This window comes from Pteropus vampyrus, unplaced genomic scaffold, assembly GCF_000151845.1.
Source record: "Pteropus vampyrus isolate Shadow unplaced genomic scaffold, Pvam_2.0 Scaffold12, whole genome shotgun sequence".
In the NCBI taxonomy this organism is placed as follows: Eukaryota; Metazoa; Chordata; class Mammalia; order Chiroptera; family Pteropodidae; genus Pteropus; species Pteropus vampyrus.
Window position 1 is genome coordinate 2,748,728 of NW_011888793.1, and position 18,739 is coordinate 2,767,466.

The 18,739-nt window shown below is 36.1% G+C and overlaps 1 protein-coding gene across 12 annotated transcripts in view; it reads left to right on the forward strand.

Moving 5' to 3' along the window:
• Positions 1-18,739, forward strand: part of LEKR1 (leucine, glutamate and lysine rich 1) — a 171,189-nt gene that overhangs the window by 108,901 nt on the left and 43,549 nt on the right. For 11 of the 12 annotated variants that reach the window (XM_011379394.2, XM_023524340.1, XM_011379335.2 and 8 more), the window contains 2 exons: positions 4,284-4,361; positions 4,703-4,906. In XM_011379394.2, coding sequence (XP_011377696.1) covers positions 4,284-4,361; positions 4,703-4,906 — 282 coding nt within the window. The remainder of the gene's footprint in view (positions 1-4,283; positions 4,362-4,702; positions 4,907-18,739) is intronic. The other variant, XM_023524320.1, reaches the window with a different exon arrangement.

Consider the following 18,739-nt stretch of genomic DNA (forward strand, 5'->3'; position numbering starts at 1 on the left):
ATTTGGGCGAGTCCAATGTAATTGAAAATGTCCTAAGAGGAAAGCAAGAGAGTCAAAGTCACAAACGTAGTTGTGAAGATGGAAGCAGAGGTCGGAGTGATGAGATTTAAAAGATGTAGGAAGGGGCCACAAGCTGAGGCAAGAGAGTGAACTAATCTGATTTGTTTCAAACAATCGGCGTGGCTGCTACATGGAGAAAGGAGTGAGAGTACAAGAACATTCGGGGAGGCTAAGCGAGCAGCTGTGGGTTCACACAAGCGAGAAGTGACTGGTTTAGTATAAGGATATAGTGTGGAGATGTCAGAGGTCAATCTAATAGGATTTACTGATGGAGTAGATGTGGCTGCAGAAGAAGGGGACTGGAAAGGAAGTGGAGAGAATAGAGGATGAGGTTTGGGGGATTTTAGCCTCAGGGTAGACAGCTGAGATCAGTATAGTATAGTGACTAAACCTCGGCTCCAGATCAGACTGCTGGGGTTCAAACCCCAGCATTACTAGTTCGTAGTTATGTCACTTTGAGCATGTTAACTAATCTCTCTGGTTTCAGTTTTTTCAACTCTTAACAAGGGAATAAGGGTTGCTTTGAGGGTTGCATTAGATATAGAAGGTGTCGTCTGTTAGTACTATTATTGTGTTGGTGCCATTTATCAAAGTGAGAAATCTGTAAAAGTAATAGATACAGAGGTGAGGGAACTAAAAAACAATGCTTTTAATCTGTTAAATTTGAGATACCTTTTGGACATAAAGTGCAAATATCAAGGAAGCAGTTTGAGAATTGCTATTTCATATAAGGACATGGATGTATTTGACCCTTGCCTTTCAGAATCAGGGAAATACCCAATTATTTTATCTGATTTCCTCTGCTTTGATTGGCAGAAGCAGCAGGGGCCTTTCTGAAGGCTTATTCAAAGCAGTTGAAGAGAAAGGATTAACACTATTTGCTGAGAGTTAAAGAAGGAATGCAGTAAAGGAGATGTAGGCATTTTTTCTATGCCTTCCATTTGCTCCCCTCCTAACGAAGGGTAACAATTGGGTAGTGAGGGGTAGACCATAGAAAGAGTGGCTTAACTGGAGTGGGGGTGGGAGCTGACCATGGGGAGGGGAATTCTTGGGATGGTAGGCTCCCTAGGGAGCAGGCTTTAAAAAAAAAAAGTGCAGTCAAGATTAATTGTCCACATAGTAAAGTAACTCTTAAAGGATTTCTACCATCTCTGCCTCTAGATTTGGAAAAGTGTGTACAAGAGGCTGAACACAAAGTGAAAGTTGTAGTGAGGCTGCTGAATTTCAAAGCATTTTTTAAAGTAACATTTTTGTACATTTTGAAAGCAAATGTATAAAACTTGGAAAATACAGGAATATATAAAAAAAGAACATTACAGTTATATTTTGATATATCCTAAGAGTCCATTTATCTGAATAATGTACATTTTTCAACATATTTTCACTTAATGAATGTATCCTGGACATTTTCCATGTCAATACATAATATACTTATTGATTATTATGAAATGGCTATATAGTATTCCATTGATTGGATGAACCATAACTTATTTACTAATCCCTTGTTTTTTAAAATTTCCAAATTTTTCAGTTTTGTAAGTAAGGTACTTTGAAATTCATATAGATAAATCTTTCCACTCACATACAGTAATTTCCTTAAGATAAATTTGGCTAGAATCAAATTTACAGATTTTTAAGGCTTTTAATGCATAATGACTCATTGCACTCCAATAAGATTATACTGATTTTCAATTTCAGCAGCATTTGTAAATACCCATCTCTCCACTGCCTAGCCAATATTGGCTATTATAACTAAAAAAGAAAAAAAAGTTATTAGATTAATTGATGAAAAATTGTATCCCTGCGTATTTAGTTCTTTGTATTCTTTCCTTTGTCAATGGCCTGAGCAGAACCTTTGCCCACTTTTCTAATGGCATGTTAATCTTTTCCCGATGTTTTCTTTTCTAATATTTTATTTGGAAATAATTTTCCAATTCTGTGCTTCTCATTAAAATATATACCTAGCTATAGCAACCATAATAATTTTTGCGTATCTGGTCTTTATCATAGTGGTTGCTAAATGATGATTTTCCAGCTCCAGCCCTCCTTTCCTCTTATTAGTCATCCCTCAGCATTTTACTGTAAGCAAGAGCCCCTCTTCTTCACATTAAAAAAAAAAAAATTATCGTTGGTATGGACTCATGAATTTCTGTTTTTTCAATGGATTATAATTTATTGCCGTACTTAATTATTTTGGTACACAGATTGTCCTGGGCTTAGTTAGTGGGACCCCCTTCAAGCTGGCTCACGTGACATTGGAACATGATCCTACCATCTTTTATAAGCACTTTCTTACTTTCTGGCATAACAAGATGTTTCATATGTACCTGCCCTGCTCTACTCTTGCAATTAGCCATTTCTCTGAGTACTCCTTCTTTTGAATGGGGAACAGTATTAGAGACCAAGATCTAGGCTCTAAGTATGCTCCTGGGCTACTTGATTCTGGTGATGGTTTTATGGGCTTATATATACATTAAACAGTTTATTATAAACCAATGCAATTTCTTAATAAAGCTGTTTTACAAAAAGGAGATAATAAAGGAAATAATGTTGTATAAAGACACATTTTACAAAAAAAAAGGAAAACTAAAATACAGAGTTCTGGAATAAAACTTGGGTAATAAACTCCTAAGAAATCCAAAGCGATTACCATAAAATTCACGAGCATGTTTTTTTTAGAGTGGAGGGACTTGGCTCTGTTGGTACCAGGGACATGAAGCATCTAGGGCAGCTGGTAAAGTTTTATTTTTTGACCTGGATGGTAGTTATAGGAATATTCTTCTTATAATAATAATTCATTATACTATGTATTTGTTTTATGCAGTTTTCTATATCTTACAATTTCTTCATCTTTTACAATAAAAAGGTACAAAACAAATGAATGTTATTCACATTCGTGATGCTTTTTAAAATATTACTTGTTAAAAACTAAAATCGTTCTGGAACTAGGGCAAACCCATTGATAATTTAACTAACATTTCACTGTATAGTATATAAGCTATTTTAAGGTCCATTCAGATAATGACTTACTGAACAGTTTATATAAACTTAAATTGGAATATTAATCTTTCTTAATATATTAAAATTTTGAGTATTGTTACAAAACCCAATTATATAAGATCAAGACAAATGCTTAGTTCAGTTTTAGAATTTCCATTTGGTTCTTGTTAATAGTTTCTATTTCTCTGCTGAGACTTTTCATCTTTTCATTAATTAGAGTAGATTTTTCTTTATGTCTTTGAGCAGAATTATAATTGCTCCTTTAACAATCCTCATCTGCTAATTTCAATATTTGGGTCATCGTAGAGTCAATCCCCATTAACTGTCTTTTCTCTTGAGAATGGATCATGCTTTTCTGTTTCTTTCTATGTGGACTAATTTTTATTCGGGACATTGTGAATGTTATGGAGACTCTGGATTCTGTTATATTTCTCCAAATAATGGTTGGGGTGGTGTTGCTTTAAGCAGGGAACCGATTTGGTTGGCTTCAGACGGCTGACTCTCTAGAGGGCAGTAGCTCCAGTTTCACTTCAGTTCTTGGGACTCGCTCTCTCTGGCTCTCTCATATTCAGCGTTTGCCCTTGACCGCAGCTGTGGTTTCCCCAAACAGTCCTCTAGTTTAGGCCAGAACGACTGTGAGTTTCCTACCAGTTTTCTCTCAGAATTTTAGTTCCTCATGGTGCAGACTGTAGCCTGCCCTCAGGTTTAAAGTCATTAAGCAAGCAAACAAACGAACAAACAAACAAACCTACTACCTGCTGTCACCTCACTCCAAGTGTTAACTTCCCTCCAGAATCTGCTTGCTTTTGGTCACTTTCCAATACCTTCACACAGGGATTTTCCTTTTCTTTTTTAAATGTTACCAAAGTTTCTATTTTTTATTTAAATGCAGATCAATCTGATAGGCGCTTACCTGGCCATAATAAAAGTAGACTAATGTTTATTTTTTTAAAGAAATAATACTTCGAAAGTGATAAGAATTTTTTTCTAAGTAAAATAGTGGTATAGAAGAAAAACACATCTAGTCAAACTAACAGACTAGATTTTGGGGGGCATAGAAAAATCCTTTGACTATATATTTCTAATTTCAAGGAACTCTGCATACATAACAACAAATAGAATATAAAGATAGAAAAGAAATAAAGGAAAAACATGTTTAAAGAAAGGAAACAATTATACTTTATTTTGAAATAAAGTATTTGAAACTTTTTATATTATTTTAGGAATAAATCTAATGAAGCTGATGACTGTCAGAGAGAACTTAGAAAACTGAAGTTTGAATCCATTATTTTTGAGTCACGGTATGCATTGCAAATGTTTTAATTAATATTTTTTAGTAATTAATTTGAAACCTTATTTTCAGTTATATTTTATTTAAAATGTACTTAGCTTTTCTTATTGTATTGTTTACATATACAATACCAGATTTGAGTTTATAATATCTTGAAGCTATTCATTGATTTTTACCTCTGCCTAGGTGATAAAATTTTAATATCACAAAACTATCCATTTTCTTAGCGTTCTTAATTTTTATAAGTTAGAGTTATAGTCTATAATTTCAAATGGGATTTTCATATATCTTTGATAAACATAAAAATATGGTATCTAATGCATATTGATTTTTTTTTCTATTCCTTTTTAGCCACACCAGATTGCTTAAAGAAAAAGAAGACTCTTTAACTGCCTGTCAACAAATATATAAAACTTTACAGGAAGAACTGACTACAAAGAAAAGTCAAGAAGAAGCCATAAAAAGAAGAATTAACCTCGCAGAAAATGAACTAGAGATAACCAAAGCTCTTCTGAATCAGACAAAGGAAGAGGTTATAACACTGAAAAATGAAAGGTACAGTCAAGAATAATTTCTTCCCCAAATATTTTATGTTTATGTCAGTATTCGATATATATTCAAAACATCAGTGTCTCGCATGCTTTACTAAGAAAAAAACACAGGATTAAAGATTTATTTCACCTACAAGTTCATTGCATCCTATCACATCATTTTACAGGGATCAAACTAAAGCTTAAAGTGGTTGAATTATATGCCTAAAGTCACAGTTAGTTAATGGAACCCACTTTGTATTTGGTGTCAGATTTTTACTGAAAAGGCTCAAAAAGACCACGTGTAATACTTATACTACCGAATTTCACCGGGGCCAATAATTGGAGTCTGACATTTACCAACAGAAAAAAATCTATTTATGTCACTTTTTCCTTTACCGGCTTCTGCTTTTCTTCTCTTTGTTATCAGTCAATAACTCTTATTGAGGGCTCTCCGTAAGCAAAGGTACTCTGGTATTGAGGGTAGTATCAAGGATACTAAGAGGCATATTCAACTAACCTTCCTATATTTTTGTTGTTAATTGGTCATTAAATTCCCCTTATCCATACTTAATATCTCAGTGCTCCTTTCTTTCTTTTTGTTTTCATTTGCCTGGTTTGCCTTTGCTCATTCTTTCTGAGTCCTTTTGTTTTAAATACATATTTGATATATAGCACAAATTTTGGATTTTCATTTTATTGGTTTTAATCTAGTCTGGAATATTATCCTATTTACATTTATTGATGTAATTATTACATGCCAGAAAAACACAGGTTCCATAGGGCAAGAATTTTTGTCTTGTCATTCTCTGTGTACAGAAAGCTCTATAGGTTATTTGTTTTTTATTCTTCCTATCATTTTCATCTTTCGTTTTTTATTTTTTATCTTATTCATTTCATTTTATGAGTATTTGGCTGGTTTCTAATTTAGAAGACTTATAATCTTTTTTTAATTCTTTATAAGGAGAGCTATTTGCTGAGGAAGTCTGGGAATGGGGTCCCAGGAGTGAGTAGCATGTAGCTTAGAATTAGGTTTGTTGTCTCAGAACTTTCTCAGCGATGCTATGCCCTGGGTCATATCCGCCTCTCCAGCCCAGGCTAGCAGGGGGCCTGTCTAGTTCACAGGGAAACAAATCATGCCTCTGGTCCATCCTGGGATGATATGTTTACTTCTCTTTGATTGAATAAGATGAACAACTGCAGAGCTGATTACCACCCACCATTTCTTTCCTATTCTGCCACACCAATAACCTGCTTTTTGCAAAGATGATGTACCTCGTAGTTATATGACTCTTCGTTCCACCCCACCACCTCTGCCATTTTGCAATTATGTAGTTGCCCAGCCCATAGCATATTAGAAGCTGTAATTTTATATGGAGGAAATTTGCAAAAGCCAGATTTACTAATAATAAGAAGGAATAGCAGCTGAGAGATTGACCATGCATAAGAAGGGAGAAAAACTATAAATGCAAATTAAAAAAACTTTAAAGCATTGCAATTTGGCCCAATATAAAATAGAGACAAATATTCCTACACAGCTCAATATCCTTGAGCATCTTTATGTATATGGCATGGGTAAATAGTTGATGGCAATAATGATGACCCTGGGTCAGAGAGTAAAATCAGCTATATACTCTATATGAAAGATACAAAATTATACATCTTAGGACACCATGAAATAAAAAATTTTAAGTCTTCTGTTTAGAACTTTGGTTATCTGAGCAATATTCTTATATTCCTATATTATCTAGACTACTCCATTTCAATGATGTCCGATTAATTAGACGTCACTGTTTATCAAGATGAATGCTATCTCCTAAATTCATAGTGGTCATTGAGAAGATCCTATATTTGTTCAAATGTTTCTGGAACTATATTGAGGATTGGCTTAAATACACATGTTGTAGAATATTCTCAATATGATGAATCTTCACCCTTTATGAATGAATTTCATTTTTAAAACAAAGGTCCAGTGAAAGCAAGTCCAGTGATTATGATGGGAAATCAATCTTGGAAATACCATTCAGGATCAAAACTCAAATGTTTTCCTTTTCTCTATGCTTAATAAATTATCTCTGGCTACAATTTGAAGAAGGCAACTTTATGAGTATTTTGAGAATTAGTAACAGTATTCAAATAAATATAGAGTTTTCTTGGGTGACTGCTTTGAAATAGCATGCTTGCCTAAATGTGTATGTTTTGTCATGTTTTTAAAAAAATTTTCAGGTGATTTTAATCTTACCTTCTGTTATAAGTGTTGAAGAAGAAGGATAATTTCTTTAAGTTTTTGGAGAATAGAGATATCACTGAACTACCTCTTCCTCTTCTTCTCTCCCACCCCTTTTTTCTCTCTTTGCTCTCTGTCTTTTTCCTTCTTTGCCCTTTTTCCTTCTTTGCTCTCTGTCTTTAGTCTATCCAAAAGCAGGCATGGTATTACTTAGTCATTTGGTAAAGCTAAGCTTACGGACATGATGTCTGTCACATAAAAAAATAAAACGTGCTTATGGACCAATAAGTTATCATATTATCATAGGATTACTTCCAGACAAAACATTGTCTTTTTTTCAGTCCTGGGTCACTTTCAGATTTTGTCTGCCTTGTCCTCTGTTGTATCCTCAGAGTATGGTATGTGTATCTACTCAGTGTATATTGGTTGGGTGAATGAATGACTTGGTTTGGGTAATTCAGTCAGTCCACAATTAATTGTTGAGTATTTACTATATGTCAGGTATTATGTACCCTGAAGATACAACGATGAATCTGACACATCCCTATTCTCATGAAGCTTACATGGGAGAAACAAAGAGTCACCAAAAAAAAGTAGAGAACTAACTAGAATGTTATAGATTATGATAATGGATATAAAGTAAGTAAAGGGGTGTTATAGTAGAGACTGATAGAAGGGCTGCCTGTTTTAGAAAGGGTGGTCATAAAAGTGACTTCCAAGATGATGCATAAAAGGAAGACAAGTAGAAGTTACCAGGCCAAGAGCTGGGGAAGTGCTTTCTAAGCAAAGAGCAAGCTTGGCGCGTTCTGAGAAATGGCAGTGTGACTGGAGGCCTAGCAAGTATGAGTGAGGCAGGCGAGGGCCAAATCGTGCAGGCCTCGCGGGCCTTTAGGATTTTGGGTATTATCTGCAGGGCAATGAAAAGGAACCATTGAAGGGATTTAAGCAGAGTGGTGACCCTGTGGAAAGATTATTCTGATGCTGGGGGGAGAAGGTATGGCGATGGGCAGTGGGGGCAAGACAGGTCATTTACTGTTTTGATGTCAATCAAAGGATTTTATGTATAGTTAAGACTAAGAGACGTGAGAAAAATGAAAATCTTCAGTTCCCTCTCCTGACAATTTCTGTTTGGTTATTTAAGTGTCTGCACCAGGCAGACGGCAGCAAAATAGCCAGGGCTTACTCCATGTTGAGCCAAAGGGGATATATGAACGCCAAGTTAAAAGACATCCTAAAGAGTAATGACCTTTTGGAAGCTTTGGCATTACTGCTTTAAAACTTGGTCTTCCTTTGGCTGTAGGGACAACCTGTTATCCTGACCCTTTCCTGTCTCTGGTTTGGTTCTTTTCCCTTCCCTCCCACAATCACTTGACAGCAAACATCCCCTAAGATTCATGCATGAACTTGGTTTTCCCTCTCTTCACCTTCTTTCCTTCACTAAACTGCCTCTCAGCTGAACATGTTTGCTTTTGACGCTTTGATTTGAAACACCAGTGGGACCTTTAAAATAGAGGTGTCCCTAAGCAGTTGGAAATATGAAAGTCCCTCCAAAAGAAGAAGCTGAGTTCAGGAAAATCTTTTAAAAGAGAGATTTTTGATGACACCTGCAGAGATTCTTATTCAATAGGAGTAATCGGCACCTAGCAATCTACACAGCAAGGTCCCAAACCACTACCAGGAGAAGACTGCAACCAACCAGGCTGCCGGATGTGCTCACCAAAGGCCAGAGCCCTACACGCTCACAGTAACAGTTTGTGCTTCCATAAACTCAGGCGGTCTCGTATACATGCCACCTCTCCTCCCTCACCCTCCCGACAGCCAAGCCCTTGCTGCCATTCCATTGGGACCATTATGAAAAACGTGCAACTTGGAAACCATATAGTTTCAGAAAAGGAGAAAAAGAAGATATGAAAAGCCAGAACCAACCCTAGGAAAAAAAAAAATGGCAGGACTTCTGAATTTGGAGCAAGAAAGGATTTAGTGAATAGGAAATAATTCATATATTAGTACAAATCTATTAATTATGTATTGCTTTCTCCTCCATACTCAGCTGAGGAAGCTCTATTAGGAGAAGAGGCTCCATTGGAAGAAAGAGAAGTAGGTCCTTCAAGATCATGGATGCTGGGGCTAGAGAAGGTCTGGCCAGCTTGGTCACAGACACACTGAGGCTGGAGAGAGGGGTCTCCTTTGTGGACAGGGAAGAACGTAGCAAGGTACAGGGGACAGTGTCAGAGAAAAGTGTGGCTGTTTTTAAAATTCTGCAAAAGAGAGTCCTCAGCTCTCATGCTTCTAGGCTGCGAGGTCTTTTTGGCCAGAGTCAGGACTGTACTCAGAACCATGAATTCATGACACCACTTCGTGGATGAAATAGAGTTCTGTGGGCTGGCCTGCAGGCCTATTTCCATTTTTATTGAAAATTATTTCTGTGGTAAAATGTGCTCATAATTCCCTACAACCAACTTACAAATACATTTTATAAGAACATATGTGTTTAAGCTTGGAGACTGCCCACATATAACACTTACAGAAATTCATTTATGCACTAACACGTGGCCTGAAACCATACTGCCGAAACACGCAGCTGCTTATAACAGCTCTCATACCCTGCGTGTTCCCAAGAGCTGTATTAGCCCCATCTTAGTAAATTCCAAGAAAAAATATGGATAAGTACTTACTGTGATTTAACTTGCCAGTAACATGATGGGATTAATGGAGAGCATATTCGAAGGAAAAGCTTAGTTGTAACCAGAGTTAGGTGCCAGTTGCTTACGTGTTATTATTCTGTGAAATAAATAACATATGGCTGTACCTCTCGGTCTGCTTAGGTATTTATCTATCTTAAATGAAGTTTACTTAATTGCTTTCGATCCCTCCAGAAGAGTATCTTTTATGCTATAGGGAAGGATTTTATTCTCCCTCTCATACACACATAGCACTAACTTCTTTTTCAAGTCCCTGTTCCTCTCCTTTCTACTCTTTGTTTTTTTTTTGTTGGGTTGGTTTGTTTTAACAGAAAGCTATAAACCCTCACTCCAGAAAAATACACAGAAAATCTAGCAAATTATTTTAGGAGGTTCATGGAGTTTCCTGTTTTCCTATATATGACATGACCCCATAATTAAACATGCCTGCTTCCTCATGCTCTCTCTCCCATCCATCCTTCCCTTCTCTCTCTCTCACCTCCCCCTTCTCCTTTCTCCCTCTCAAACTCTCACACACACAATCCACAGATTCCACAGTTGTGAGGAGCCCTCTAAGTGCTTCTGTGAACTTGATCTTACCTTACCTCGTCTTCACACTGCCCGGAGGGAGAGGCCATGAATCATTGTGTGGCGCTCCGTGGAAGGAGCAAGGGGCCTGAAAACCAGCTTGGACTCTGCTCTCCTAGCCACTGGCCACAGAGGAAGGGGCTTATTTTTCTTGGTTAAGTGTGCCGTCCGCCCCACTCCCCCATCAAGTCCTCTGTCCCTAGGTCTTCTCCCATCCAGAGGGAGCACTTTTCCTAATTCACCAACCTAGAAGGGAAGTCATTTTCAAGTTTGCACAAAGGTACTGACTAGCAGAGCTGTGGTCCTCACCTATAATTCAGGTGTCATTTTCCACATAAGGAAGTAGGTTAAGCAAGGCTAAATTTTTGGCTCAGAGTCACAATATTGGCAAAGCCAGAGGACAACCTCCTTTACATCTAACCTCAACCCATGTTCCCTCCACTACAGTTGCTCAATTCCCTCGGCATCTGCCTTGAAGGGCTCAGTCCTGTCAGCTTCTCTCAATGTGACTTCTCTTTCTCAACCGTGTTATAACTCTGCGTCTTCAGGGGACTCCCAGCCCTGCAGAAAGCGGAAAACTTCAGTGTTTCCTTTGTGTCTCCTCTGCCTCTCCCCTCGCTTACTTACCACCCCTATTCACTTGTATAATAAATATAAGATGGCAAGTTTTGCCTACTAGTCAGGTGCGTTGGCAAAATCAGAAGTGGAGCTCTATCTTCAGAATGAAAACAGAACTCAAAAATTTCACAACACATTCTAGAGAAAGAGAAGCTTAGTGTTTAGTTACTTTATTGAGGCTTGTCCTATTTTCGTGAAGGCTAGAAGCAATAAGAAGTGTAGACTATAGAAAGGGATTTAGAAGCAATGTTTTAATGTTCCGTTACCTTCTGGTAGAGTGGCTTAGTATTTAAAAAATGGACTTTAGAGTTAGGCAAACATAGGTTTAAATCCCAACTCGGTCAGTCTGCAGTTTGAATAACTTAACCACTTTAAGGTTCATTTTCCTTATCTGTAAAATGGGCATATTAGTAATAGCTATCTTCTTGTGAATATTATTAACACGTCTAGTATTTTGCTTGGTAGGTTGTAGATGTTCAGATCATACTAGTTCCTTCTCTTTCATCTTACATTGCTAACCTTAAAGCATCTTACATTGCTAACCTTAAAGCATCATATCTTAATAATTTTTATACCTTCCACTGGTGATGTGGATATTCAGTAAATGTCTGTTGAATTCAATATTATCTTCTTTACTCTTAGAATTATAAAGATTAGTCCACGGAGTGATTCAATTTGAATGCTATCCTGTTAGTTTAAAGCATTATGAAATGAAGTGCCTGACATGCCCTAAGGGATATCATTCTAAAATAACAAACCTCATCAATTTTTTTTCTAAGACTCACTTCTTTCTCTGAATTCCTATTCATTAACAGCTCTCAGAACAAGAGACTTGACTTCTTATGATATCACAGACTTATTGCTTTTAGTGGAGGCAGGAGTTGTGGTGAAATCAAAATTATCTCTTTGATTGACAATGTTCTCTTTTAGAACAACTTGTGAAACCAAATTTGAAGCTGTCATTTGACATTATGGTTTGACAATTTTTTGCAGTTACATTTTTAACTACCGTTATGGGAATCTCGATTTCTTCATGTATATAAGAAACTAGATTCTCTTTGGTCTAAGAATTTAAAAGTGAACGTTTTAAAAATAAATACTCTTAATTGCAAGTAGATCCTAATTAGCCTATTGTGCCAACTCCAAAATCATTATTAAAAAAAAAAAAAATCCGGCAAAATTGCAGGATAGAGTGCTGCAGGTAACCACTCATTTATCTCAAATGTGAAAAGTTAAGGCAGCATAACGTACTGTAGAGAGCCCCAGGCTGGTGTAAGCTGGAGCTTGCTTTGTCTCTTGCGAATAACATCACTTCAGATAGTCATTTACCACTCAGGATCTTCATCTCTTCTAAAAATTAAAGAATTGCATTAATGTATTTCCAAAGGCTGTCAAGAAAAAATACTACTGTATCACTAGAGACTAAAACAGTACCTGACACACAGTAGGCACTCAAATATTTGCTGGATGGATGCGTGTATGGATGGAGAGGAATTTAATTCCAATCAAACCACTGATCACAGGATCTAAAAACTCAGCAGCTCTCAGTATTTTTCTCAGGCCCAGAAAGTTTCTAACTTGCCACAAAATCAGAGCTGGGAGTACAATTCAAACTTTTGGATTCTAGAGATAATCTTCTTTATTGGATTCTTAGTAAAACCCAAATTTAGGACCTAAATCTGTGTCGTTTCCTATAATTCTAAAGCAGCAATATCTCTAGAAATGGTTCTGGAGAGGAAATTGGATATCTGTATGATATTGAAAAATAGCTGAACATTTTCAGCTGTTTATAACATAGAAAATATGGAATATACCCCTAACAATTATGTTTTATTTCTTATCATTCCTCTGGATTTCTAGCAGAAAGTCTCTCACTAGAGTCAAAGTTGACCCTTGATAGTTCCTTTCAACACAGATTGCTTTTTCTTTATCAATGTCTTAGGATGTTTTCTATTCCTGAACAATGTGCAAGCTCTTCCATGGTTGTACTATATAAATTTGGTTTTTACATTTTGGAATAAAAATTATCTTTTCACGCATATCATCATCTCTGTATGTGGTACTCAAGGCCCCGCCCATGCCAATCAAGAACAGTAAGTGTTTGTAACACCACGTATTATCTTTGTGTCTGCCGTGTCCTGTGAAAGCATCATACTGTAGAGTTCTTAGGATCAGGAACCAAGGTTCAGCAAGAATCAAAGGCATGTGAAAGTCCTTATTTCTGTAGCCATAAATATCAAGCAAACTTACCATCACAGATGCAAGATCATAATTTCTCTAAAAGCTTACTCAAAACACCTTATACTTTGTACAAAAACCATAAGGAACTTCATAATTCTTTGAAAATTTAGTGAAGAATTATCACTTCATTAACCTTGTTTAAACCTTGGCCTACTATACTCTAGCTTCCGTAATCTACTAGATTCTCACAGTTTTGTTCTAAAAGGATATATATAACAGTGGTGTTTTGTGCTAGATCCATCAGAGGAATGTATTTGGAATGGATTCTACTTTTGGTGGTATCAAAATTATAACTATCCCCAGGGAGATCGAAATTTGATCACCTCAAATATTCAGTACCATCTATTTTATAGTAAGAATAACTTATAATCTACTCACAGGCACCCATCTGGAAATGCTCTCAGAATTTTCTAATCATTAAGACCTCTTTTCAAATAGGAAACTTAGCTTAAGAAATAATGTGAATGAAATTGTCAGAACTCTAACAAGTACATGGCCAGCCACATTCATTCTATGACACTGGCATTTTGAAAACCAAGTGAAGTACTACATTATTTATATTGACTGCTGCTTTTTATTTGATCATGATTACTGTTATAAGATTCTAATCTTATACCTGAAGTTTAAGATTAGACCATATTAAACTTATTAGTTTCTTATAGCTGCTATAACAAATTACCACAAACTTAGTGGCTTAAAACAACATGGATTTATTATCTTACAATTCTGAAGGTTGGAAGTCCAAATTAACCTTAAGGGACTAAAATCCAGGTGTCAGTAGAGCTGGTTCTTTCTGGAGGCTCCAGGGAAGGACCCATTTCTTGTGTTTTCTAGTTTAGAGGCTGCTGGTATTCCTTGAATCCCAGCCCCATGAATCTAACCTCTATTTCTGTTGTCACAGCATCACCTTCGCCCACATTAACTTTCTTTCCTCTCTCATATAAAGACCTTAGTAATTACATTTAAGGTACATCCAGATAATTCAAGAGAATCTCCCCATCCCATGATCCTCAACTTAATCATGTCTGCAAAGTCCCTTTTGCCATGTAAGGTAACATATTTACAGATTGTGAGGATTAGGACATGGATATCTTTGAAGGTGATTATTCAGCCTACCAGAACCATAAGATAAGTTAAAAATGGCTATTATCAACACTATAGCAATTACTTTAATAAAATTAAACAGAGAGTTGTAGCTTGTAAGCCAACAAAGCAGATAAAATTACATCATGAGACATATACGAAATTCAAAAGAAGGCAGAGAAAGAAGAAAAAAAGAACAACAGATGAGACAAATAGGAAACAAATAGCAAGATGATAGATTTAAGCCTAATCATGTCAATAGTTTAATTAAATATAAATTGCCTAAACGTTCCAATTAAAAGGCAGAGATTATTAGATTGTATGAAAAAGTAAGATTTAACTATGTACTATCCACAGGGAATGTCTTAGAAATATAAAGACACAAATAGATTAAAAGTAAAAGAATAGAAAAATATATCCCATGCCGACACTAATCAAAAGAAAGCTGGAATGTGTCTATTAATATAAGGCAAAGTAAATTTTAAAACAAAGAATATTGCCAGGAAAGAGGAAATTTATTTCAAAATGATAATAGATCAATTCATCATGAGAACGTAACAATCCTAAATGTTTGTACATCTAATAATATAGTTTAAAAGCACATGAAGCAAAAACTGATAGAAATATAAAAGTAGGAAAATTCACAATTATTGTTAGAGATTTCAGTAGCCTTCTCTCAATAATAGATAAAACAAGTAGACAGAAAAATCAGTGAGGCTGCAGAAGACTTGAACTTTACGGCCTACCTAATTATAAAACAGTACTACCTCTGTGGAAAACAGTTTGGAAGTTTCTGAAAAAGTTAAACATACACTTACCTTCTTACCCAGGCATTTCACTCTAGGTATTTACTTGAGAAAAATGAAAGAGAATATTTATACAAAAACCTGTACACAGCAATCGATAGCAGATTCGTTTATAACATCCAAAACCTGTGAAACAATCTAAATGTTCATCAGTAGGTGAATTGATAAACAAATTGTGGTATATTCATACAATGCAATAAAAATGAATTAACTGTCGATACATGGTACTACATGGAGGAATCTAAAAGGAAGTACACTGAGTGAAAGATGCCAGGCAGAATAAAAATATACTATATGAAATATAGAGAATTTTATATAGAATTCTAAAAACACTAAGTCATCTATAGTGACAGAAAGCAAACCATTGATTACCGTTGGGATAAAAGGGCAGGAGTAAGAGATTAGAAAAGGGCATGAGAAAACTTGGAAGGATGATGGATATATTCATTTTCTTGATTGCAGTGATGGTTTCACAGATTTATATGCGTGTCAGAACTCATCTCTATATATACTTCAAACTTGCAGTTTATTGTTTGTCAATTATATCTCAAGAAATCTTTTTATTTTTTAAGTCTTCTTGAAACCACATACCCCACCCCCACACCCTGCCATGGCAAATCTTCTGTGGAAAGGAAGGAAGTTGAGAAAGCTATTTCCCAACAGGGAAAAAAATCTCTAGTGCTCTCTTCTAATGTGGCCAAGATAGACAATGGAAAAGAAAGTACATATCAGAGAGGAAACCCAGGAGCTATGGAGAAAACTGGACCAAGAAATCACTCCCATGTGAAAGAACCATAGTCTAAGGAAGGGAAGCTTCTCAACAGGACAGGAATCCTCAAAATGGCGTCCAGTGAGATTTCGGAGTTGCGATGGACTCCACCTGGTGCCCGGTGACTTACTGTGCACCTTACAGTGAGAGGATTTTGTACCTGCACCTGACTGACATCAGACGTGGCCATTTGACTTTGTTCTTGCCACTGAAAGGTGAGAGAAGTAATGTGCACCAATACTGAGCAGAAGCTTTAACAAATTCTATGTTTGGGCAATGTTTCTTTTCTGTGAGCTACAAAATCAGCATTTCCAGGTAAGAGTTGCTCCTTAGGCTGCATCCTGAAACAAAATATGAGAAGCAGAGCAGCAGATGACACCTAATGAGCAAAACATGGACTTTGATATTGTAAGCCTCTTAGATTACAGACATGCTAAGTTTGAGATGTCTCTGAAATATTAAGTAGAACAGTCAGGTGGAGAGCTGGATACATGAGTCAGATGCTCAGAGAACAGATCTGAGCTAGAGATAAAATTTGGGAGCTGTCAGCATCTATGTTGCATTTTAACCATAGGACTAGATAAGATCACCTAGAAAAAGAGTAGAGAGAAAGAAAAAAAAAGAGGTCCAGAACAAAATGCTGAGGAACACAAATATTTAATTGACAGGTGGAGGAAGATGAGTCTGCAAAGGAGACAGGAATGACCACATGCTCTGAGGAAAGCCACAAATGAGATTTTGAATGTAATCCCGCTTTTGCTGTCTTCATTCTTTGTTCCTTCTGCTTCACTTTCTTTTCTCCAGCCTAGAGACTGCTGAGCAAGCATCATAAACTGCTGGGTCTGCTTCACACTTTAAACGATGAATCTTCCTTTTACTTTGCTGGATTTTGAGCACCATTTAGACAGGGACCCTGCCTTGCTAATTCCCTCTGTCCCTCCAAGGGCCTGATAATGCTGCCTTATTCACAGCGTGCACAGTGGTCAGTAAACCCCACTGTACTCTTCACCTGCCCATTCCCTCACCTTCGTGTTTCCTTTCAATTCTCTTTCCTCCACACACCCATTCTACTCTGTACTCAGCCTTTATCATTAGTTGTTTTTATAAATATTGAGTAGATACACAGAAGGTTTATATAGGTGCGAAGTACAAAGAAGAACATCTATGGATCGATCACTCAGTTTAGGAAAAAGAACCTTACATTAGCTTGAAGTCCCTGTGCTTCTCCCTAATTCTCTCGCATTGCACCCTTCCTCAGAGGAAACCACCAACCTGCATTTCGTGGTTCTCAACAACCTAGAAATAAAGAGTGTCTGCAAAAACCACAGTAATACCCACTGTACCTTTGCTTCGCTTTATAATTTTACCAAGTATGTTTGTATTCCTAAAAGATGTTCGATTTTCCATATATTTTATCTTCATTGAAATAAAATCATATGTATTACTCAGTGATTTTTTTTTCTTCAAGATTGTTTGTGAGAATTGTCCATGATAATGCACGTGGCTGAGAATCATTCATTTTTTCAACTATATTCTAAAATATACCACAATTTATTTCTGCTTTAGCTGTATTCTATAAGTTTTGCTATGAAGCGACTTCATTGTTGTTCAATTCTAAGTATTTTTAATATCAATTATGATTTTTATTAGACCCAGGAGTTATTCAAAAATACATTTTTGTTTTCAAAGAATATGGACAATAACAGTGCTATTCAGTAGAAGTCTAATGTGAGTCACAAGTGTAATATTAACTGTTTAAATTGCCACATTTAAAGTTAAAAAAAAAAACAGGCTAAATCAATGTCAATATTTTATTTAATCCAATATATACAAATTATCATTTAAATATGTACTTATCTTTGAAACTTATCATAGACATTTTAGATTTTTTTGTACCAAGTTTTCACATTATTTTGCAATTACAGCACAGCCTGGTTTGGACTGGTAACACTTTAGGTTCTCAGTGGCTACATGTGGCTAGTAGCTACCATATTAGACTATACAGGTTTATAGTATAACTATTGTTTGAAATTGCTGAAATTTACTTTCTGGGTTATATGTAGTCAATTCTGTGTGAGCTGGAATATAATTATGTACTTTTCTAGTAAGCGGGCTCAGGGTCCTACTCATGTACTTTAAACTAATCTTATTATTTGTATTGTTTAAATCCTCTAAATTTTTATGTAATTAATTTGTCTGTTCGACCCTGGTTGCTACAGTACACATTACAGGAGCGCCATTCACATATTGCCTGGAGTTGTGCAGTGTACGCTTCCATGGACTCATATGGTGGTCTCAGATTGACTTACTGTAACTAAGGGAGCTATGTTGAATTTAGCCACTGCAATGGGGATTTGACAGTTTCTCATTACAGTTCTATAACATTTTGCTTTATATATTTTGAAGCTATTTTACTGAGTGCGTATAAGTTTAGAATATGCATGGTGAATTAACCCATTATCATTATCAACCCAGAATGACTTTTGTCTTAAAATCTACTTTGTCTGATATTACTGTAGATGCATACTTTCTTTTATTTACTACTTCTCTATCTTTAAAAAAATTAATATCTCAAACTCATCTTGAATAATGCAAGGACCTAAGAACACTCGAGCTCTGATAGTTCCCATCCCAACATACATTTAACATTTTTGTCTAGTGTCCTAGTTCCATCCTTTTGTTAGCCTCATTAATTACACCGAGTCAAAACTAGTATTTCATATGGATGATATTATTTACAATTACCTACATGCAGGGCTGGCTACATAATTTTCAGGGCCCAGTGCAAAATGAAAATATATGGCCCCTTGTTCAAAGAGCTGAAGAGAAGCTTTTTCCTCTCCAG